Raw genomic sequence first — 23,273 nt, 5'->3', positions numbered from 1 at the left:
TTGATGTCGATGATGTATTAAATGTAAGGAAGACTGCTTTTATAATGGGCCATCCATCCAGGTAATGTCTTTGTTCAGGCCAAGGGAAACAGTGTGAAATTTGCATCTGAAGGTCAGTTCTGCACTCTCTCTCTCTAGTTGGCTCGTGAAATTCCTTTGTAGAAGAATAACCACCTTTAAGTCCATTAATGAGTGCCCGGGCAGGTTAAAACGGTTTCCTACAGGTTTCTGTGTGTCACTTTTTCTATATCTGACTTGTGTCCATTTATCATTTGGTGTAGAGACTGTCTAGTTTGGCCAATTTACATGGCAGACGGGTATTGCTGGCACTTGATGGCATTGATCACGTTAGAGGATGTGTAGTTGTAGGAGCCTCTGATGTTGCGGCCTACGTGGTTAGGTTCTGTGACGGTGTCACTTGTATAGATGTGTGGACAGAATTGGCAACGGGGTTCATTGCAAGCATAAACTCCTTTCTTGTAGATCCTGTTGTCAGAAAATATGTCTCAATATGGGCCTAGGGAGAAGAACTGAGAAGAAGCAGGTGCTATGTTTGCATAGTCACTTTTCTGCTCACAACAGCTCTTTGGGGCATGGGGAGTAATTCTCCTCTTAAAGGGACAAAAACATTATTTTTGCCTTCTCTGTTATTAAATGGTTTTGGTTTTGAAGCCACAGAGGAGAGATTTGGTAGAGATTTACCACAGGCCAGTGGTGATTAAATGAAAGGGCTACAGATGTTTTTGGAGCAAGACTCTCTTCCTCTTCCCCATAACCACTTGAACCTTCTTGGCTTTGGCCCACCCACACATGAGGGGGAAAAAAAGCATCTTTTTGTTCCAGGACACATAATATGTGTTTTACTGCTAATGCTCTCTAGAGGGGTATAGTCGGCTTCGAGGCTGCAATTTCAAATGCTCCTGTATAGTGTGGGTGTCTGGCAAGTAATAGTCACATAATTTCAGGGTTGATAGCTCCTGCTGCCTAGGGTTTGAATGAGAGAAGTAATCTCTGTTTTGTATCTTGATGGTGTTGCTGACAGAATGCAAAACCCCTTCGTCACCAGTGCAGGGCTGTCCTTACGCTTTATGGTGCTGAACACTAAGGAGACCCCCACCCCCTCACATGGCTTCTGCTGGGGGCCTGGGACTCAGGCATTCACCTTGCCCCTATGCAGATTCTGCCTGTATTTGGGGGCTTGCCCAGGATCAGAGTGGAGTCCCAAAGGCAGAGGTCTCCTCTTCACCCCTAGCCTAGCAGGAGAGAGCCCTCACTCTCAGCAGGCTACTGGCTGAGAGAAGCACGTGTGTGTGTGTTGGAGGGAGGAGGCAGCCACAGGAACAGGGGCAGAGAGGAATCAAGAAGGTTGCAGTGGAGGTGATAGGGCCATACTTATGCATAGAAATACATGCAGCCACACAGAGCACCCGAAAATTTGGTGCCCCAAGTTTTCAGGTGCCCTACGCAGCTGCGTATTTCATGTATGCCTAGGGACAGCCCTGCACCAGTGGCAAATATTGAACATCAGGGTTTCTCATGAGTTGAGAGAACTCCACAGACTTTAAATCAAAGTCACAGGCAAGGAGCTTATGGTACCGTGCAGTGGTAGGGTTAGGCCTGGGCCAAATTCTTCAAGTGACTGCACTTTTTATAACTTAAGACAGCACCTTAGGTGATGGCCTATCTAACGGGCATGTATTCGCTGCCTTGGAGATTGACACTGTGGCGGTCAATCTTCTGGCATTTGATTTAGTGGGTCTAGTAAAAGCCTGCTAAATTGAATGCTGAGGGCACCCTTGTTGACTACAGTACTCCTTGCAGTTGTGAGGAGTAAGGAAAGTCGACGGAGTGTTTCTCCCATTGATCTTCTGCTGTGGGGATGGCGCCAAAACTCGGCTTAGGGTATGTCAACTCCAGCTATGTTGTTTATGTAGCTGAAATTGTGAATCTTAAGCCCGACTTTCGGCTGTAGTGTAGACGTACCCTAATGTCAGTGTAGAACGAGCCTGTGCCTCAGTACAGTGTTGTGGCTGGTATCTTCCCCTGATACTGGAGGAGGGAAATAGTTATGACTATGGAAGGCATTTCTGATAATCCAAGTATACTTCTAGCCAAGACTCAATGAACTCCTTTGCACTGTGTTGCAGTGTACAGGGATAGGGTACTGTCCCTTTAAATAGTTTGAGCCTCTTCACTGCCTATTCTTTTGACGCATAATGTTGTGTAAAGACCAAAAGACACAACACTCAGGAGATGCTGCTTTCCTCTTCTATCTTAAAATTCTGTGTGTGGTCTAATGGAAAAGCAGTGTAAAGTTTTGCAGACGCGGGTGTGTTTCTTTAGACTCTGCTTAAGGATGTGTCTACACTGGGAAGGTTTGGCAACTAAAGTGCTGTCAACACAAAAGGTGCCAAAACCGAAAACTGAGCAAACCTGTTTTTCTGCCACCCATTGTTGCCATGTCATGGCCACATAGTTAGCTCCCCCGCCGACAGAAAGAGCTAAGCGATGTGTAGGGTAGCCAGGTGTCTGGTTTTGAACTGGACAGTCTGGTATTTGAATTTTCTGTCTGGGAAACAAATTGAGAAAATACCGGACATATAAATTTCTGATATTTTCTAATTAAGTTTTTATTATTATCATGAATATCAGTACGCAACTACGTAGTAGAGAGAAGGGGGGCAGGGCGGGATGGAATCCCCGGGGCTGGACTTGCCCATGCGCGTTGCCGATACTGTGCGCGAAATGGGCAGCGCCCCGGGATCTGTGTGTGCCTAGGCCAGACTTGCTTCCTGCTGCCTGGTTCCTCCCTGCTCTTCTCCCTCGGCCAGCCCCGCTTCTCCCAACTCCCTCCCGGACAGCCCTGCTTCCCGGCAGCCAATTTCCCCCTCCTGCCACCCAGCCAGTCACTCTCCCCCCAACCTCCTCCTGGCCATCCCTGCTTCCCACTGGCTGGTGTCCCCTCCCCCCCCCGATCTTCCTGGGCAAGCCCCCCTCCCCCCGATATGAGATCAAGTGTGTCCGGTATATTTTTTAAACCATCTGGTAATCCTAGCAATGTGCGTAAGCATCCCCTAGTGCCTGATGTCACCTTTAGTCTCTAAGCACTGTGGGAATGAGCAACGTAGCGCTACGCATTTTAGGAACGTGAAAACCCTCTTCCCAGCCCTACTCTACTTCCCAGCCCTCCCGGACAGTCCTTGCTGCGAACTCCAGCATCCGCTGTGAGAAATTATGGATCCCTGACTTCTCTGCCGTGTTGTGTTCATTGTGCTTAGGACATCATGCACTGCAGCAGAGCTATTTAGGCAATTAATAGCAGAGGATCAAGTTTTGTTGTGTAGGGCTGTGACTCTGGGAAGTGTGGATGACATCGTGGCTGGTTTTGCAGACACAGGCTTTCCAAACTGTGGCGGGGCAATCGATGGCACACACATTCCCATTATAGCACCCCCTCCTCCCACCTTGTCACAGAGTACATGAATCGGAAGGGACACTTCTCCAAGTTGCTTCAGATGCTTGTGGATCAGAGGTTTTCAACCTTCCTTTTTTGAAAGCACCCCCTTTTCAAAAAAAACCATATAGAAGTACCCCCGGTACCTACAGTTTTCAGACGCACCATTTTTTTCTACCGTTGCAACACATTTGTTTAAACAACTTAATCGTAGCCGGGTGGGCAATGAAATTTTGGGTATAAAAAGTACAAAAATAATAAAGCGTTGTAAAACTTAAAACAAAAATTCAGTTTTCTCCAAATTTCAGTTCCGTTGCTGTACCCCTCAGACTTCTCTTGAGTACCCCTAAGAGTGCTTGTACCACTGGTTGAGAAACACTGTTGTGGATCACTGTGGGTGTTTCACAGACATAAATGTGAGGTGGACTGGAAAGGTGCATGATACATGTATCATAAGGAACAGTGGCCTGTTCAGAAAGCTTCAGATAGGAACTTTCTTTCCAGACCTGAAAATTATAGTGGGGGATGTGGAAATGCACATAGGTGACATGGCTTACCCCTTACAGCCCTGGCTCATGATGCCTTACACAGGGCACCTGGATAGCAGTAAGGAGTGATTCAATAACAGGCTAAGCCAATGCCACATGGTCACTGAATGTGCCTTTGGCAGATTGAAAAGGAGATGGAGGTGTGTCTCTGACAGGCTGGATCTTTTAGAGCAGTGGTTCCCAAACTTTTCAGCATAATGCCCCCCTTTTTAATTTTTGAGAAACCCTCACGCCCCTCCTCCCCCCCAAAAGCAGCAAAACCTGGGGTGGGATTGATGGAAGTGTATGTGTGGCTGGGTTGCCTTGCGCCCTCCCCCCCCCCCCCGGAATTTCTTCACACCCTCCAGTTTGGGAACCCATGTTTTAGAGGATCATATCCCCTGTGTGGTAGCCACATGCTGTTGCTTACATAATTTGTGTGTAAGTAAGGAGGAAGTGTTTGGCTGTGTGTGGAACAATGAGACACAGCGCCTGGGTGCACAGTTTGAGCAGCCATATAAAGTTGTTCTATCACAGGATCCCATAGTGTGGCCATCAATATCCCAGGGTGCTCAGAAGAACCACTTTGACAATGAGAGGCACTGACATTGTGTGTTGGGGTTGCTTCCCTGCCTCATCCTACTGCCTCATCCTGAGCGAGGCATTACCATGAAACCCAAGGGATATTTCAGGCTTTCACAGGGGTTGTGTCACATAAAATAAACTCCTGGAAACCGGCATCGTATTTGTCTTTATTGATGTCTTTCAGTCAGGATGCTTGGTAGTAAGGGATGATAAGGATTATTGGAAAACCTTACAATTGTGTTGACGTCCAGCTGTTAAAATCGCAGCTGCTTTCACGGGGAGGGAAGTGTGCTGGAAAAAATTACCTGATTGTGAAAATGAGTGTGTGGGCATATAGCAGTGGTTCCCAAACTTTTCGGCATCACCCCCCCCTTTTTTATTTTTGAGAAACCTTGGCCCCTCTCCCCCATAACAGCAAAACTTGTTGAGCAAAAAAAAAAAAAAAAACCTCACCGGGGCCAAAAAAATAGCAGCAAAACTTAGGGCGGATGGATTCACAGGGGACACTCCCCCTGGAATTTATTCATGTGTCCCCGTCCCCCCCCCCCCAGTTTGGGAACCCATGGCATAGAGGAAGGGCTGCTGGATAAAGAATTCTGCATATGTGGCCATGGAGGCTGATGTGTGAGTATGGCGGGACAGTTGCTGTGAAAAGAGTTCTTCATGTGCTGACTGGGAGGCCTTTGGTTCTGTTCACTCTCCATCGTGATAAGACACTTCAGCATCTCATTTTGGTCTTCCATGAGCTTTAGTGTGTGCTCAGCAGCTCCTGTTCTGACTTTCATCTCCCTAGCTTTTCTTTCTTCCCTTTTCTCTGTTTGAAGCATTGAATGACGCAACACATCTTTGACCAGATCCTCCCTTGTCCTTCGAGGTTTTTTCCCTTAATTGACGGATTTTGTTTGCAGGGGAATATACCTGACTTTTCAAGGTCTGGTCTGGAAAAGTGACCATTAACAATGGAGTGACTGTACTTTCCATGATAAAAGGTTGTAACATTTCACAAACATGCCCGTCTCTGAACAAAACTTGTCATTTTTCTTGTTACCCTAGAGGCAAACACAGATCTCTCCAGACACTCTGATCATGGTGAGTTTTAAAGTTGGGCATGAGTCCCAAAGGCAGTATAGTCCATACTTGAGTCCCAAAGGCAGTATAGTCCATAGCAGATGTACATGGAAACAATTTGTAATAATACCACTCTTGTTCACAGGCTGCCAGTACTCTGGCTCAAGGTTAACAGGCAAACTCGGGCTCAGCTTCTGTATGCAAGCAGGGGGAGACCCGGCTCCCTATGCACCCTAACTCTGTGCTGCTTTGGTTCTGGCAGTACATTATGAGGAAAGGTTTGGGAGAGTGTCGTAGCAGGAGGGTGGGGAAACTGCAGGCTTGCCATGGAATCTCATGAGTCATTCTTCTGCTCTACTCTGCGCTGATCAGGCCTCAATTGGAGTATTGTGTCCAGTTCTGGGCACCACACTTCAAGAAAGATGTGGAGAAATTGGAAAAGGTCCAGAGAAGAGCAACAAGAATGATTAAAGGTCTAGAAAACATGACCTATGAAGGAAGACTGAAAGAATTGGGCGTGTTTAGTTTGGAAAGGAGAAGACTAAGAGGGGACATGATAGCAGTTTTCAGTTATCTAAAAGGGTGTTCCATGGAGGAGGGAGAAAAATTGTTCTCCTTGGCTTCTGAGGCTTGTCTCGTCAAGGACAAGAAGCAATGGGCTTAAACTGCAGCAAGGGAGGTTTAGGTTGGACATGAGGAAAAACTTCCTATCTGTCAGAGTGGTTACGCACTGGAATAAGTTGCTTAGGGAGGTTGTGGAATCTCCATCTTGGGAGATATTTAAGAGCAGGTTGGATAGACATCTATCAGGGATGGTCTATGGTATTGGGTCATGCTGTAAGGGCTGGGGACTGGACTCAAAAGTACCTCAGGAAAAGCTTTGACACCATCTCCCTGCGAGATTCTACCGCTATCTCTCTATATATTGATGCTCTGTTTGGATATAACGCAGGCCCAGGCAGGGCTTAGCCATCTCACAGAAATACCACTTTTGGTCATGGACCATGCACTTTCCCCTCACTCTCTGACAAAGGGAAACAGCCAGGAACATCCCTGTATGATCTGGGGGAAGGGAGCTTCAACCCTCCTCATCCTCCCGAAATGATTCCTGGGAGATGGGAGGTTCAAGGCTGGGGCAGTCCTGGCCACCCCTTTTCACCTGCCTGGTGATGCTGTCTCCTTTCTGTTTGGTTTTCTGAGAACCAATCTCATTCCAGGCACAGCCCATTTTCCTGGCACACCAAATCCTTTTGTGGCTTTAAGATACAATAAGTGGAAGCTGTCTACTGAATTTAGTGGTCCTACCTCTTACTGTTTCCTAATCCCCGCAGGCACAGGTCACCTCTGCTATGAAGATTCCCACTGTGCTTTATTTTAGATCAATATTCATATATCCATATTAAAAAGCAGGGGCATGAACAGACCTGTAGGGTCCTCCATTTCAACAAAGTTTTTTTTAAGCCCTTAAAATATCCTCCTTTAATTTTGCTTATTCCAAACTGAGCTTGCCGACGCACTGACTTGTCCCAAAATAACCAAAGGTGCGAAATGAAAACCAGTTCAGTTACTTCAGGGCAAGCTAGTGTGCAGACCAGCCCGAAGAGGCACAAGACCAAGCTGCCCCATAATTTTGATTAACTATCCCCTCGGTGTTTTGGAAATTCTTCCAACAATTGATATGAAATTTTCTTTTGTGTTCATTTAGGAGTTTTGTGCCTTCTTTGGAACCTGGTATTGTGCATGCTAGTTAAAAGCTATGTTCTCTTTGGATTCAATCAACTACCATTTTATTGTCTAAAGCTTCACACAGCGTGAACAGTGCATGTGCAATTTGAAAAGTAGGACAAGGAAGATGTTACCTTCTGCTCCTGTGTTAAATTTGGTTGTTGTTTTTCTCAAGGGGGAATTTCGTTTGTTTGTTTCTCTTGTCTTCTGTAGTGCTCACCAAGAACCAAACACACTTGGGAAATTCTGCGTGATTCTGTCTTTCTGTGCAGCTCAGGTTGTGTTTTTGTGTAACCAGTGAACAGATCTTGCTGCCCAATTCCCACCACCACGCTACAATGTTTTCACAAAACCTTCTTCATTGCCTCTTATTTTTCTCTAGTCTGTCATTTGCTCTGGGGCTGTTCTTCTCTTTTAGTTAGGTCTCTGCCCTCTGGCACAAAGACATTGGTGCCTTTTTAGGGTTCAGTGAACTTTTCCGAACATAAGAATGACCATATTGGGCCAGACCAATGGTCCATTTAGCCCAGCATCCTGGATTTGGACAGTGGCCCAGGCCAGATGCTTCAGAGGGAATGAACAGAGAATGACAATTTGTTGGGTGATCTACCCCCTCTGGTCCTGTCCCAACATCTGACAGTCAGAGGCTTAGGGGCACTCAGAGCATGCGATTGTGCCTCTGACCATGTTGTACTGTATTCTTTTTGAACCCAGTTGTACTTTTGGCCTTCCTGGTAGCCACGGGCAACGACTTTCACGGGTTGACTGTGCATTGTGTGAAGTACTTGCTTGTGTGTGTTGTAAACCTGCTGCTTATTCATTTCATTGGGTGGCCTCCTTGTTCCTTTCATTATGTAAATGGGTAAATAACACCTCCTTGTTCACTTTCTCCACCCCATCCATAATCAGGGCCGCTAACAGGGGGAACAAAGGGGTCAATTGCCCCAGGACCTGGCGATTTAAAAGGCTGCTCGACCCTGGGTCCTTTCAATCCCCTCTAGAGTTCCACACAGTGCAGGCCAGGTGGCACTGAGGACTGGAGGGGGGGGGCGGGATATGCTGCGGCACTGAGGGCTGACTGCATTAGCCTTGCCCCTTGAGCCCCAGGTTCCGCCTCTTCCGGGGAGCCCAGAGCCAGGCCCGTCCTGCCTCCCACACCTGCTCAGGGCCTGATGAAGTCTGTCACTAGCCTTGTTCGTGATTTTATAGACGTCTGTCATATGCCTCTTTTGTTGTCTGTTTTCTAAGATGAACAGTCCCTTTTTTTTCCCCTCTCTTCATTTATAAGATGTTCTTACCCTTGAACATTTTTGTTGCCCTTCATATGTTCTGCCTTAATGGTGCCTCACATTCTGTTCGCTTTTCTGGACTGCTGCTTTACAAGAGCAGATGTTTTCAGAGAGTTATCCACAATGACTCCAAGATCTTTTTATTGATGGTAACTAATCTAGTCCCCATCGTTTTGCACAGATAGTTGGGATTATGTTCGTCAGTGCACATTCCTGGGCATTTATCAACACTGAATTTTATGTGCCTTTTTGTTGCCCAGTCAGCTGGTTTCGTGAGACCCTGTTGTAATTTTTCACAGACTGCTTTGGACTTAACTCTGTTGGGAAATTTTGTATAGTTGGCAAACTTTGCCACCTTGCTATTTACCCCCTTCTGCCAGATCATTTACAATTTTGGTGAACAGCCCTGGTCCCTGTATAGATCCTTGGGAGGCTCCACTCTTTACCTCTCCACTGTGAAAATTAACCATATTCCCAGGAGGGACCGACAGAATTGCTGGACCCCTGGGCAAGGTGTGTGGGAAGGTGGTTCTGCACTCCTGAAAGGGGTGGAGTCTCAGGCAGAGGAGGTGGGGCTAGGGGATCACTGGCTTCCTTTACTTTCACCCTGTTGGCAGGCCTGTGTATTCCTACTGCTTGTTTCCTGCGTTTCAACCAATGATTGATTCATGATCTTCCCTCTTATCCCATGACAGTTTGTTTTGCTTAAGAGGCTTTGATAAAACCATAATAAATAGAACAACCTTTGGTAACATCTTGCCACTTTGCAACATCGTCTGGCAGGCCCGCTGAGAGTGACTGATTTCTGCAAATTAGCGAGTAAGTGAACAAACAATAAAAAGTAAATAAAGTGAGGCTAATGCATTGCACAATGCACTTCATTAATTTCTCTAGCGACTGCCATTTAGTGAATGGTCCACAGTAAAATAATGACCTCTTAATAATATGAGTATTCACTCAACAATTCCTGATGGTAAATTGTTTCTCAAGGGAGTGACGAGTCTATAATTCACGCAGAAGAATGGCTCGGGGGTGGTGTGTGTGTGTGTGTGTGTGTTGCTAAGTGCAGATCACTGTGGTTCTCAAGTGTGCATGGGTTTGCAATGTGTGTGGGATCCTTGCAGATGAAAGCCTTTAGAGCAGAGGTGGGGAACTTTTTTGGGTCGGGGGCTGCTGACCCACAGAAAAATCAGTTGGGGGCCGTACAATGAGCAAAATGAGAAGCCCCTGACTGAGAAGGAAAAAGACGCTCTCCACTTGCCTCTTGCACACAAGAGCCCAGACTGGTAGATTTTGTGTGCTCCAGCCCTGTGGATAGGGGCAGGGGGGCGGGAGCATCAGTGCAGGCTCCCCTGTGCTGAACCTTGGGAGCCTAATCCAGGTAAACCGGGGGCCTCATCCAGCCCCCGGACTAGAGGTTCCCCACCCCTGCTTTAGATAAATGCCAGGTATTGTTTAGCCCTTAATCCTGCAAAGACTTACACTGCTGCTTCGCTTTACACACTGTGCGGAATCCCATTAACTTCGATGGTATTAATTCCAGCTCCTAGATGTGAGCATGTAAATCTTTGCAAGATTCGGGCTCCAGAATATAAGATGCCTGATCCAGGGAATGTGTCTTACTCTATGTCTGTGGTTCTGTGTCTGACCTCATGGGGGAGCTGGGAAGATAAAGAATGTGAGGCTCTCATGCCGTAGAAGCAGTGTTCCCTGTAAGCGGTGCGCATGTGTGGCCTCTCAGGAGAGATTCAAATGCAGCCAGTTTTTTTTTTAACTGGTGGTGCACATTAGCATATAGAAATTTATTCCGCACATGGATGGAAAACTTCTGCACATGGATGGAAAAGATTCCAGGGAACATTTCATGGAAGTACCGAAGGGCGATAATTAGCTGAGGCCCCCAATATTGATTGTGACATGTAGGCAATTCAGTAACATCGCTGATAAACAACTACTCTGTAGTGAGAATAGTGTGTGTGCTTGTATGTCCCGAAGGTAGGATGTCTACATCCCAGTGGCAGTGAGTTCAGCAAGACCATGGGGAATAAAACTGAATAAAGCTATGTGACTATCCGGCAGCATTTGGTTCAAATGCTCTCTGTGTCTGGAGAGTTTGTGATTTTTTTTTAAGGGTTTATTTCAGCTTGACCTAAATGAGCATGATAGGGGAGGGCAATGCTTTTGTCACTTACAGATCTTAAAGAAAGCAAAGCTGGAAATAGGTTGGGTGCAATTCAGTCTTTGCTAATCACGCCGTCTTTTCTCCCCTCCAGCTATTCCTTATTGCCGTTGCGAACCCTGATGCTTTTTGGAATGAGCGCGTGCGGCAGGAAGGCTTTGACTCTGCTCAGCAGCGTGTTTGCTGTCTGCGGCTTGGGGCTTTTGGGAATTGCGGTGAGCACCGACTACTGGCTCTACCTGGAGGAAGGAATCATCCTGCCCCAGAATCAGACTACCGAAATCAAAATGTCGCTGCACTCTGGCCTCTGGAGAGTCTGCTTTTTGGCAGGTACAGTGCTTTGGACAAAGAACTGGGAGCCAGGGATTTTAGTAGCCATTCCTGTCTTTGCTGCATATGACCTGCCCAACCTTGGGCAAGCCGCTTAATGGCTTCTGTGCCTCTGTTTCCCCCACTTGCATGGAGAGGAAATGTGTGTGTGTGGGGGGGTGTAGTTCCTTTACAGTCTGTCTTGAATGAATGGTTGACCCAGAGCTGTGCTTCTCAGGAGCACGGTGTGGTAGTCAGGAGTCACCGGGATGGTGTCCTGACAGGTCTCCTTCTCCGTTAATGATAACTGTTCAGCTGTGCACGTGTGTGCTCCTCTCGTGTGTTGTGTTGACTTTGCACAAAGTCAACACGGCAGATTCTGAGAGCCCCCCCAAAGGCCACAAAATCAGATAAGGATCCAAGTTGCCCGGTCAGGTTTGTTGTCAAATGAAGTACGGTAATGGTTTTCAGTAGACTCTACCAAACCACCACGCATAGGTTCCCCCTAGCAATGGACACAACCCAGTCAGTAATATGGAATTTGCCACTGCCCTCTACGCTGGACAAAGAACACCCCTTCAAGACACAACTTTAAATACGGGTACAAACAAGTTACACCCTACTCCTGGCATGTCAGGTTGCCACCTTCTGATGTTACTTAGGTACCACCCATCACCCTGATTCAATTAGAACATCTCTATCTATCATGCTGTCGTTTTAGACACTTTCCTGGAGGTTAGGTCCATAAAAGGGTATTAGCCAGGGGATAAAATGGTGTTCTTGGCCTCTGTTTTTCAGAGGCTGGAGAGAGATGGCAGGAGACAAATTGCTTGATCATTGTCTTTGGTCCACCCTCTCTGGGGCACCTGGTGCTGGCCACTGTCGATAGACAGGATACTGGGCTAGAAGGACCTTTGGTCTGACCCAGTACAGCCGTTCTTATGTTCTTATGTTCCTGAACCTGGGTTGGTATGTCCCTGTTATCTGTGGGGAGTGTGTGGGTACCAAAGTCCTTTTTAACTAGATGTTCTTACCATCCTTCTGGAATGTGTTTTCAACCTATGCCCAGTACCAATTACTGGTTTACAGCCAGTACTTAGTATCAATTACTGTTCTACATCTGTGCTTATTGCCAGTTAGAGTTTTACACTAAGGCTACTTCTACGCTGCACAGTTATTTTGAAATAAGCTATTCCAGAATAGTTATTCTAAATAGCTTATTTTGAAATAGCACGTCTACACTTCAGGGAAGCCTCAAAATTAGTCCAAGGCAGGCTTCCCTAATGTAGACGTGCTGTCTGGATTTAGAGCCCCAGGAGGAATAACTTAGAATGGCTCTGGTGAGGGGCTTTTTCGAAATAGCAGCAGTGGCATGTCTACACACACCTTGTTTCAAAATAGCTATTTCGGAACTGGTGTTATTCTTCATAGAATGAGGTTTACAGAAGTCAGAATAAGCCGTCCATTATTTCGAAATACTGGAATTGCTGTGTAGACACTCGCATTGTTATTTCAGAACAATGGCCGTTATTCCAAAATAACTTTGCTGTGAGGACACACCCTAACAACCCTGTTCCTGCCAAGTTCTGTAAGCAGGGGCCTGCCTCTTCCTCACAGCTTAGCTTTGCTTTATATCAAAAGAGTCTTGACCATTGTTGACTACGCCTCCAGTTTCACACTAGGCCTGTGATAACATGGGCTTATGTTTGAGGCCCTCATCTTACTACACACAGCAGGGAAGGAATTACTTTTAGTCACAATTCTCCCTACTTCTGTAGAGAAGGAACTGACTATGGGATGCAAAATGAAAGGGGCTAAACCGAGGCTCTATTCCTTGCTCCCTTCCACCCACTTTCTGCCTGCCTGTGAAGAGGGGAGCAGAAGCCCCATTGAGGTTGCTTTCCCCTCTCCTCAGTGCAGTGACCAGGGATGGAAGTTGCCTGCATGAGAGAGCTAAGGGGACCATGCTAGTAGCAGATGTCTCCAGTCACAATTCTGCATGATTTTTACCCACCAGGCCATGCATGTTAATTATTCATGTATTTTGTATCAAATGCTAAACCTTTGTCTGCCTCCTCAGAAGGCATCCTAAGCCAAGCCCTCTCTAGCTATCTTAGAATTGCATGGCCTGTTAAAATCTCACCCCCCTTACCAATTAGCTTTCAGAGTTTTCTCCTATTCAGGAACAGCTGATACATGCAGTTTGTTGGAAAACGCACTGTCATGCTCCATCCACGTGTCCTCTTCGTTTTCACCCTGCAACACAGGATGCTGAGGGCAGCTCTCACTGGAAACGCCCACCCAGATCAGGGCAGGCTTCAAAAGGGAGAGCAGACACTCCCAAAATTGCTGGTTAACACTGAAGCTGAACTCTTCAACCAGTCACAGTGATTTTATCCCACACAATGGTTAAGAAGAAGAAGAAAAAATCACACCACCCTCTTTGCTGCATAGCTAGGATGGGTCCTTCAGCCCTTTGTTTAGGGCTTCATTTGTAGATAGTTACTCCAGAGCTAAGAATCAGGAGTTAAAGACAAAATGGAGAAAATGGAGCTGCCCTGTATATTCCTTTGTACAAGGAGGCTTGTACTTCCTGTGTCCCAAACACAAACTTCACAGCACATGGGCATGGAAAAACCTGAGAGTTCTGTCCATAAGCATATCACATGCCTTGCTGACTCGTCAGTCATATCCCATAGTTGCTTTCAGTGGGTTCATTGGACAGCACTGAACCCACTGTTCAATGTGCTGTTGTCAGTGCACCTGGGGGATATCACACAGATGCAGAGCACAAATTTGAAATACAGATCTACTCTGCACATCTGTAACTTATAATACAAAAGTGATCCATATACACAAGATTATCATATTGCGCAAATCATAGCATTTTCACAGGTGTCTTACATGGCATATCTGGTCAGAATCCTAGCAGTTTTATAATATTGGGATCAACGATATCATAAAGGGTCTCCCAGAGTCCACCCACCCCCATAATCTTATCCAGGTGCTTCCCATACCTTGGGCTTTGTTCTTTTCCCATTTACGCTGCCCTCCAATAAATAATCAGAATGACCAACAGAGGGAGAGAGCTGTATTTGTTGAGTGATGTGTTTGACACACGAGACCAGCTCATACCACTCCTGTAGCTATTACTCTTTGGTCAGTAATAAAATTGTCCTGCATTTTGCTTCAACTACCCCAGACTAACACGGCTACATTTCTATCACTCTTTGGTCAGTGGCATTTTAAAAAGCCAAAGAGCAAATCCCTCAAGGATATGGTAGCTAGTAGGCATCCTTCTTCAGCACCACACGATAACACTTATGACCTAAAGAGCCCCTTCCCCCCACCCCAAAAAGCAAGTTTCTTCTGCACGCACTTAATTTAAAAAGCCCTTCTATTAAAGTAAAACATTTTCATTATATTGCAACCATGACTCAGACTCTCCTCCCTGCAGGTGAGGAGCGTGGCCGGTGTTTTACTATAGAGTATGTCATGCCCATGAACGTCCAACTGACATCTGAATCGACAGTCAATGTTCTAAGTAGGTGGTTTATTTACTTTTCTGTTGTATCGCTTATTCTTTGCAGTCTGCTAAAATACTAAAGGGTCATCGGGAAATTACTTAAGAACTCAAGACACAAAGGGCACGTCTGGACTTGCTTTCTCTTTCGAAAGAAGATATGCAAATTTGGTGTGAATTTGCATATCTTCTGATCGCTTTTTCAAAAGAGGTTCTTTCGAAAAAGAAAGTCTAGACCCGGTTCTTTCGAGGTAAAAAACCCTTTTTCAAAAGAACCATTCTTCCTAAAAAAAAATTAGGTTTACACAGCTCTTTCGAAAAAAGTTTTTTTTTTCCTGAAAGAACCATGTCTAGACTACTTTCTTTTTCGAACGACCCTCTTTTGAAAAAGTGATTGGAAGACGATATGCCAATTCACACCGAATTTGCATATCTTCTTTCGAAAGTGAAAGCAAATCTAGACCTGCCCAAAGCAAGGCTTCTCATTCCCTGCTGGTGGGAATGTACGACCAGGTGTTTCTGTACAAGTCTGCGTTTTACTTATGGTGAAATGCCAAACATGCTCAGGGTGTCTGATCGTGTCACCCCCAATGGTAGGAGGCTCACAGTTCCTACAAGGGAGGCTGGCCTCTGACACAGATTCCTGTTGTTGGAGTGGTCAAGGCCTGTGGGATTTTTTGGAACAGCTTATTTTATATTCTCTCCGTGCAGGTGATGAATAATCTGTGACAGAAGGTCTTACAGCACATACAGATTGCTTGCTGATTGAGACCCCCTGCGGAGTGGGATGAGTTAAGGATGGAATGTCATAGCTCTCACTTTAAATTCTTACGTTTAGTTTTTGCCACTTCTGTCGGCGAACCTTAACCATGCTTGGTACATTTTTGAGATCGTAAATACAAGTGCTTAGTGAAAAGTCTTGCCATGAGACCACTCAAAAATATTGGATGTATATTTGTAATTTTTCAGGCGGGAAAATCACTAGGAATACAAACATTAAGAGATGTTTTCAGTGGGCATAATTGCACCTTCGGTCAACTACTTAGCAAAGTAGATTTGGTGTGTGAGTTTGGGGGTGAACACCAGCACACTCAAAACTCAGAGAGGGAACAGGAAAGGGAAAACGGATCTATAGAATAGTACAAATTGAAAACGTAGCAGACCTGTGGTGTGTAATCTAGCCTGTTTCTGGTGTTACGCAGGGAGGTACTAAACCTGTTCTAATTTTTCCTCCCCATTTTACAACCAGAGATGATTCGTTCTGCTACTCCTTTCCCTTTGGTCAGCCTCTTTTTCATGTTCATTGGGTTTATCCTGAGCAATATTGGACACATTCGGCCTCACAGAACCATCCTGGCCTTCGTATCGGGAATCTTCTTCATTTTATCTGGTGAGTTTTATTGGCATGACTGTAACATTGTATTTGCTGCCTCATCTTTGTTTTATCTAAAAGCCATTGTATTTGGAGATGAGGAATAATAGCCATGTAATAAACCTACAGATCTGTAAAGCTGTGTTAAGCCCTTACTGTAGTCTGTATTGTGTGTTAATATTTTTAAGCAGAACTCCCCACTCAAATCAGTGTTATGGCTAGACCCACTCAAAAATTTGTCATCAAACCAATTTTAAAGGTGAAAAACTAGCTTTTGAGCAAAATGGAAATTGCCTTTTTCTTCAGAAATGTTTGGACTTCCATCGAGAGCTTTATGTGAAAAATTCCCAATGAGCTTTAAGAATGATTGTTTCATTTGATCTGTAGTATGATGCTCTGCAGTCTATTCACCTCCCCCTCAGGAATTCCAGACCTGTTGAGCCAAAGAAAATCAATATTGATATTTACATTTCATAGGATACATCTAGAAATAATGGTGAAAAAAATACTTGAGCCTAAAACTATTTCCTATAATTCTTTCTTTCCTTTTTGAATTCTGATTCTTGAGGCATGTGAAAGAAGGCTGTGGTGTGAAGATCTTCTTTTTTGTAATTTTTGGCATTCTCCAAGAATGCTTTTCATGTTATGGTTTCAGTAACTTAGGGAGCTCTCCGAGTCTGTTCAGCATAGTACAGGCAGTCCCCGAGTTATGCGGATCCGACTTATGTCGGATCCGCAGTTACGAACGGGACTTTTCTTGCCCTGGAGGACTGGAGCGGCGGGACGCCCAGATGCGCTGCAGTCCCGCCGCCCCCGTCCTCCGGGGCGAGAAAAGCTGCTCCACGTCTTCCTAGTCTGCTGGGGGGGGAGCCCCCCCCAGCTGACCAGGGAGACACGGAGCAAAGCCTTGGAGCACGCCCGCAGCGGGACAGCCCGGGCGCGCCTGGGCTGTCCCGCTGCGGGCGTGCTCCGCGGCTTTGCTCCCCGTCTCCCTGGTCAGCAGACCAGGGAGACAGAGCAAAGCCGTGGAGGACGCAGGCGGTCCCACCACCCGCGTCTCCCTGGTCTGCTGGGGGGGCGGGTGCAGCTAGTGCCCCCCCTCCCCTCCCCAGCAGACCAGGCTTTTCTTGCCTACGCCTGGGGTAGAGCAGTTGGGGCGCTGCCGGGTTGGTCCCGCAGGGCCGCTCCTCGGCGCTACTGTACCAACCCAGCAGCACCCCAGCTGCTCTGCCCCAGGCGTCCTGATTCAGCCGCTGCTGGTCAGTTTCAGCAGTGGCTGAATCAGGACGCCTGGGGCAGAGCAGCTGAGGTGCTGCTGGGTTGCTCCAGTAGCACCGCTCCTCGGCGCTACTGGAGCAACCCAGCAGCACCCCAGCTGCTCTGCCCCAGGCGTCCCCAAGTCAGCCGCTGCTGAAACTGACCAGGGGCTGACTACAGGAAGCCCGAGGCAGAGTTGCTCTGCCCTGGGCTTCCTGGAATCAGCCGCTGATCAGTTTCAGCAGCAGTTGACTTGGGGATGCCTGGGTTTCTTAAGTTGAATCCGTATGTAAATCAGAACTGGCGTCCAGATTCAGCCGCTGTTGAAACTGATCAGTTTCAGCAGCGGCTGACACCAGTTCCGACTTACATACAGATTCAACTTAAGAACAAACCTACAGTCCCTATCTTGCACGTAACCCGGGGACTGCCTATATATAAGTGGTAGTCATTTGGGACTCCATGGCATAATGAAACGTGGGAGTTTGCATGCACAATTTATCACTCCCATAAGATTGGCCTCTTAAAAAAAAAAAAACCAAGGCCCCATATTTCTTAGGTTAAGTCAGTCACAGAGGATGTTTGAAACTTCAGAATAGTCAGCTGGGATCTTTCTACATGAGACAAGTGAGTGTATTATTCATATCAATGGAGCAATGTAAAACAAGCAGCTGTGACAGTGGTGTTTTAATGCATTTTCATACAGAGATCACTTGTAGTTCAGAAGAATCTGGCTTACAAGTATAATCGTTTGACAGAAATTACCTCAGTGTATTGATCCATTCAGTGGGTGAGATGCCCAGTTCTCCAATTCTTGGAAAGGCAACCTCCATATTTTAAATGTTAGGTACAAATTTTCTCTTAAAGGAAGAACTGCTGGGAGTTGCTTTGTGTCTGTATTGAAGAACATTTTCCTTCTCTCATTCTCCCTTCCCAGGTTTATCTCTGGTTGTGGGGCTGGTGTTGTACATATCCAGCATTAACGACGAGATGCTGAACCAGACCAAGGATTCAGAGACTTACTTCAGTTATAAATATGGATGGTCATTTGCTTTCTCTGCTATCTCTTTTCTTCTCACAGAGGTACTTGTGTGTCGTGAACTCTCTGGAGCGCCTATAAAGGCGTGCTTACAGCGTCTCACAGCTCAAACTACAGAGATATGAAAGCAAAGTGCACTAAAGGGCTGTGTGGTGACTTGCTGGGGTGGATATTAATTGAACGGCTCCTAGTCCATGTTAACATAGTCCTCTTCAAACGGGACTCCATTCGTGCAAAGTAGGAACCTTTTATTCAGGTCCGTGGTGTCCACACAGGGGTGTTACAGTGCAGCACTTTTGTGCTCACTGCCATTCATGCCCCTGTAGATAGGGTTGCCATTGTTCCTGGCCTGACGCCATTCATAGCAATGGCTTCCAGTTTGTCTGGTCAGGAAAGATGGGAACTCCTCCTGCAGTCCAAACAGGAGGGTAGTGTCGACATAACCTTAGTCAACGTTTTCTGTTCTCGGGAGTTAAAATATTGGGGGTTGGGCCGGCCTATCAGGAATTGGTCGTTGTGAAAAGGGGGATTAAGGAGGAGTTTGAAAGGGCAAGACTCTGTAAGAGCCCCAAATTGTTAATAGACATTTATGGACTGGCAGACAAATGGTATGATCCAGGGGCCATCAATTGAGCCTGTGTCTCCTGCCAGCCAGGCCAAACCCTCCATGCCAGTGGTCAACAGTAGGTTGACTCAAGAGAAGCAGGCCTGCTTGGGTGACAGTTGTATTGTTATCTCTGTGATTGAGATGGGGAAGCCGAGGCAGAAGTGACTTCCCTAAATCAGAAGCCATTTGTCCAGTTTTGAGCTGGTTTGCCCTCTTTCTGGGTGGTATGTTCCCGTCTAATCCTGGCAGACCCGGGTGTGGATTTGTCTGGTATTAGACTGTGAACTCAATTATTAAAAGCCTGGCAGGGGCAGGGTGGCACTCCTTGTGCAGCATGACCGGTGCGTGAGAGGCCATTCCAGTGGGAGAGATGGCATCCCCCATGCAGTGTGACCTTGCATGTGCTGAGCAATGACAGGCCATGCCGGTGGAGGTGGGGTGTCTCCCTTATGCATTATGACCTCACAAGTGTGTAGTCACTGGGTGTGGCATGATACTCTTCCTGAAAGCAGTGGAATGATCACCCTTTAGCGCAGGTCTTATTAGTAGAGCAAGGGAAAGAAACTAGGTCTCCAGGTACCCAAGTGTGATACCCTACCCACTTGGCCATGCTGCTTTCATAACCGCGCAGCTGTGTGTGTCCATGGCAATGCCACCAGCTCTTTTTAGAACTAAATGTCCATCCAGTTCCCTTTCCTGTGAATAGTGTTTGTTTCATTTTCTCCCCTTCAGAGTGCCGGTGTGATGTCAGTCTACCTGTTCATGAAACGATACACAGCCGAGGAGATCTACAGGCCCCACCCTGGCTTCTACCGTCCCCGTCTTAGCAACTGCTCTGATTACTCCGGGCAGTTCCTGCACCCAGATGCCTGGGTGCGTGGACGCAGTCCTTCCGATATTTCCAGTGATACGTCTCTTCAGATGAACAGTAACTATCCTGCCCTGCTCAAATGTCCCGATTACGATCAAATGTCCTCTTCCCCATGTTGAATGGCAGTTAACCCCATTATCTACTTGGGATTAAGAGCAAGCAGCTGCTGAGTCCTGACTCGGTCATTTTTAGGCTACTCTTTCAGGACAGTCCTCTATTTATATGATCATACGTGGTGTTAATCATTGCCTAGAGAGTGCGCGTGTTTCTTGGTTTTTTTTTTTAATGTTGCTTACCCTGCATATCTGAAGTACATCTAACATCCTGATCCTCCAGCCATTCCGCACACCCAGCAAGTAGTAGCTTTGGATGTGGAATAGACCCAGGATTGGGCTTAGAGAGGGTTTGGTATCAGAGAATCACCAGTAGCAAAAACATGTTTCTTGGCAGATGGCACAAGCTTGTGTGTTTTGTATCGTTTTACTGTAGATTTATTGGCATGAACGAGACATGTACATTTCTAAATATTGGTATTCATTGGAAAAGTAAAATTGCATCTTGATTTGACTTTCACGCTGATGGACCACCATTGCTCGGCATTGTTTCTAAGCAGGCCACAGTGATCAATAGGATGATCAATCACATCCTTGACAGCTATACCTCAGGGGATTTTTAAAGGTCTATAACTGAGTGAGGTTCCCATTGATTTTCTGTGGGAGCCAAGTCTCAGAAGGGTAGCTCTGTTAGTCTGTAACTTTAAAAACAACGAGTTATCCTGAGGTACCTTAGAGACTAAGAAAGATATAGGATCACGAGCTTTTGTGGGTAAAACCCATTTCATCAGATGAAAACTTTCATTTAGGGCTTTTGGCAAATCACATCCAAAACCATTCATGTTAGACCCTCCATCCAATATGAAGGTGAAAACTTTTGACATCAGAAAGGCAAATTCTTTAAACAAAGGGTCAGAGCCTTTGCTGGCATAAACTGTCATAGCTCTGTAGAAGTCAGTGGTGCTCTGCTGATTCCCCCAATTGAAGATTTGACCCAAGTCTTTTATTTCACAGACGATGGTATCTATTATTTCAAGCTTGATTAATTTTGCAGCATATCTTATTTGGGGAACTCGTCATTCGTGAAAAAGTCAGTGTTATACACATTGGTCTTGGAGGACTGAGAGCTACCAGGAGGTGAATATCAGTCCATTTCTAAATGAAGTTTGGACAACAGAAGGTGAAAGTCCATTACTGGTGTAAAAAAACCCACAAGATTATTGAAAAACCTGTGTTAGAATGTTTGGTTTCTACTCTTGTTGATTTAACAGCATCAGAAAAGTCCTACAAGTGTTTTTGTATATTATATTTGAGTTTAAAGTTTGTGCTAAATGTAATGCGCACTGACTTTCAACCTTGTTACAATGCATTTGTAATGACCCTTGAAGCATTATTTACAAAATATTCCACAGTATGACCCCCACAGTCTGAATCTGGAACCAATAGCAAAGATCCATGAGTGTACTGAAATCTGTGGGACCCCTGCACAGCTATATGGGCCTGTGTTTGCCAGTCCTGATGCAGTATCAGAACTAATTCTGTCCTCCTGCTCCAGATAAGAAATGTAATGTACATACTGTCTCCATATCCCCTGGATAATTTGCTTAGTTTTAAAACCAGGGCATCATTTTGTACACTCCAGAATTTGTAAATACGGTTATATTTATCTCTAAGTTTTTATATTCTGTCTCTTAAGGCGTCTGTTTCTCATTTTAAAGAATAATTTATATATTTATGTAATAGATTTGTTTTAGGCATATTTAAGCATTAAAAAACAACAGCAAAAAACTGTTAAATTAGAGCTTGATATTCATTGTGTATAAATAGAAAATGACCTGTTCAGTCCAGATGAAAGGTTTAAAAGCTGAGCTGCCTGCAAACACATATGCTCATTGTCAGGAAAGCAGCCCTCTTCAGAGCAGTCATTAAGCATGTACTTAAATTCCATCAGATCCCCAGTGGATGGGACTTCAAGTGCTTAGTGTGGTCTTGGATAGGGATGGACTTAAGCACATGCTTAAGTGCTATTGTGAATCAAGGCCACCAGTAATCTCCTGGAAATCAATGGAACTACTTATGTGATAAAGTGTTCCATGGGTGTAAGTGTTTTCAGGGTTGGGGCTTTAGTAAGGAGCCAGGTTATGACTCATGCCTTTGCTGTTTTGTCAGTTTTCAGACTTTAATTTTCAATCTGGTTAACGTTTGGGTAGAATTCCAATGTACCGAGAGCATTTAGAATAGCACTGTTTTTACCGATACAATGTTTATAAATTGATTAAATCAGTTTGATGTTTTTACAGCTTAGATTCTTTTTTCCAGTGCATTAGGGGAAATAATTTACTTTTTTGATTGAAACAATCTAGACACAAAGGTGCATCCACATTCATAGGTGCCAACCTCTCCTCTTGTCAGGGAGTGCTTTCCCTGCTCCCCTTCCCTACTGCTCCAGGTCCCGCCGCTACTCTATCCTTTTCCTCAAACACCTGCCCCTGTCCTACCTCTTCTTCCCCCTGCTCCTCCTCCAACCCCCGTTTCCTCCCCCCAAATGCACCCCATCCCCAATTCTCCTCCTCCCTCATGCAGCTTGAATGCTGTGAATCAGCTATTCACAGAGCTCAGGAAGCAGTGGGAGGAAAGGGGAGGAGTTGATAAATGCAGGCTTGCTGGCATGTAAGAGGCACTGAGGGAGGGAAGAGGGGGGGATCCTAGAACACTCACTAATTTTTCCCCAGGGGTACTATAGCCCCAGAGCACCCACGAAGTCAGTGCCTCTGTTCACATTTGTCAAAATAAGTGCCGCTTGAAAAATACATGGGAACTGTTTTAAACCCCTGGTCATCCAGTCTTTCATTCCATAGATTCTCCGATTTCTCTTTAATTCTCTCCAAATCCTCTGTGTTGGGACCTATCAGCGGCTGATGTATAGTTGCCTGATGCTGGTAAAGGATAATGGGGCCGAAGAGGACGAAAGAAACCATCTTTGTTACGCAATGAGTCGCTTTCATTTAAGCAACTTAAAGCCAAGAGTAAATCAAGGGATGTAGATTGTCATAGTAGCACGTGAATGCAAGTGTGTGTTCAGTGAAGGTGTACAAATCCTTCCTCAAAGGCTAGGTGAAGGACACACGCAATCTGCCTAGCTTCCGCTCTGCTGTGCAGGTCCTAAAAGCATTAATTTCAAGGTGTGTGAGCGTTATTTACAGAAACCTCAAGAGCAAATTGCTTCCCATCAGTCATCATTCTACCAGCCCAGTTTTAAAAGTGATGGGAAAGTCTGAAATCATGTGTAAAAGGCCGATTGTCCAGGGACCATGGCCTGGACTCACCCCAGTGCAGCTCCTAGAGAAGTCTTCCCCTTGGCTTCTGTGGGAGCTGTTGAGGCTCTTGGATCTGTTTGCTTACTCCCACGGTCCAC

At 45.8% G+C, this 23,273-nt stretch overlaps 1 protein-coding gene across 2 annotated transcripts in view; it reads left to right on the top strand.

Moving 5' to 3' along the window:
• The window catches only part of CACNG5 (calcium voltage-gated channel auxiliary subunit gamma 5), a 46,232-nt gene extending 24,101 nt beyond the window's left edge, over positions 1–22,131 (top strand). The window contains exons 2-7 of one of the 2 annotated variants that reach the window (XM_006110577.4): positions 9,344–9,467; positions 10,922–11,157; positions 14,594–14,680; positions 15,909–16,049; positions 18,226–18,371; positions 19,667–22,131. In XM_006110577.4, coding sequence (XP_006110639.1) covers positions 10,950–11,157; positions 14,594–14,680; positions 15,909–16,049; positions 18,226–18,371; positions 19,667–19,924 — 840 coding nt within the window. In that variant the 5' untranslated portion in view covers positions 9,344–9,467; positions 10,922–10,949 and the 3' untranslated portion in view covers positions 19,925–22,131. The remainder of the gene's footprint in view (positions 1–9,343; positions 9,468–10,921; positions 11,158–14,593; positions 14,681–15,908; positions 16,050–18,225; positions 18,372–19,666) is intronic. The other variant, XM_006110576.4, reaches the window with a different exon arrangement.
• Positions 22,132–23,273: the final 1,142 nt, after the last annotated feature.

Source organism: Pelodiscus sinensis, chromosome 20, assembly GCF_049634645.1.
Source record: "Pelodiscus sinensis isolate JC-2024 chromosome 20, ASM4963464v1, whole genome shotgun sequence".
Lineage (NCBI taxonomy): Eukaryota > Metazoa > Chordata > Testudines > Trionychidae > Pelodiscus > Pelodiscus sinensis.
This window is presented reverse-complemented; position numbering and strand designations above follow the sequence as displayed.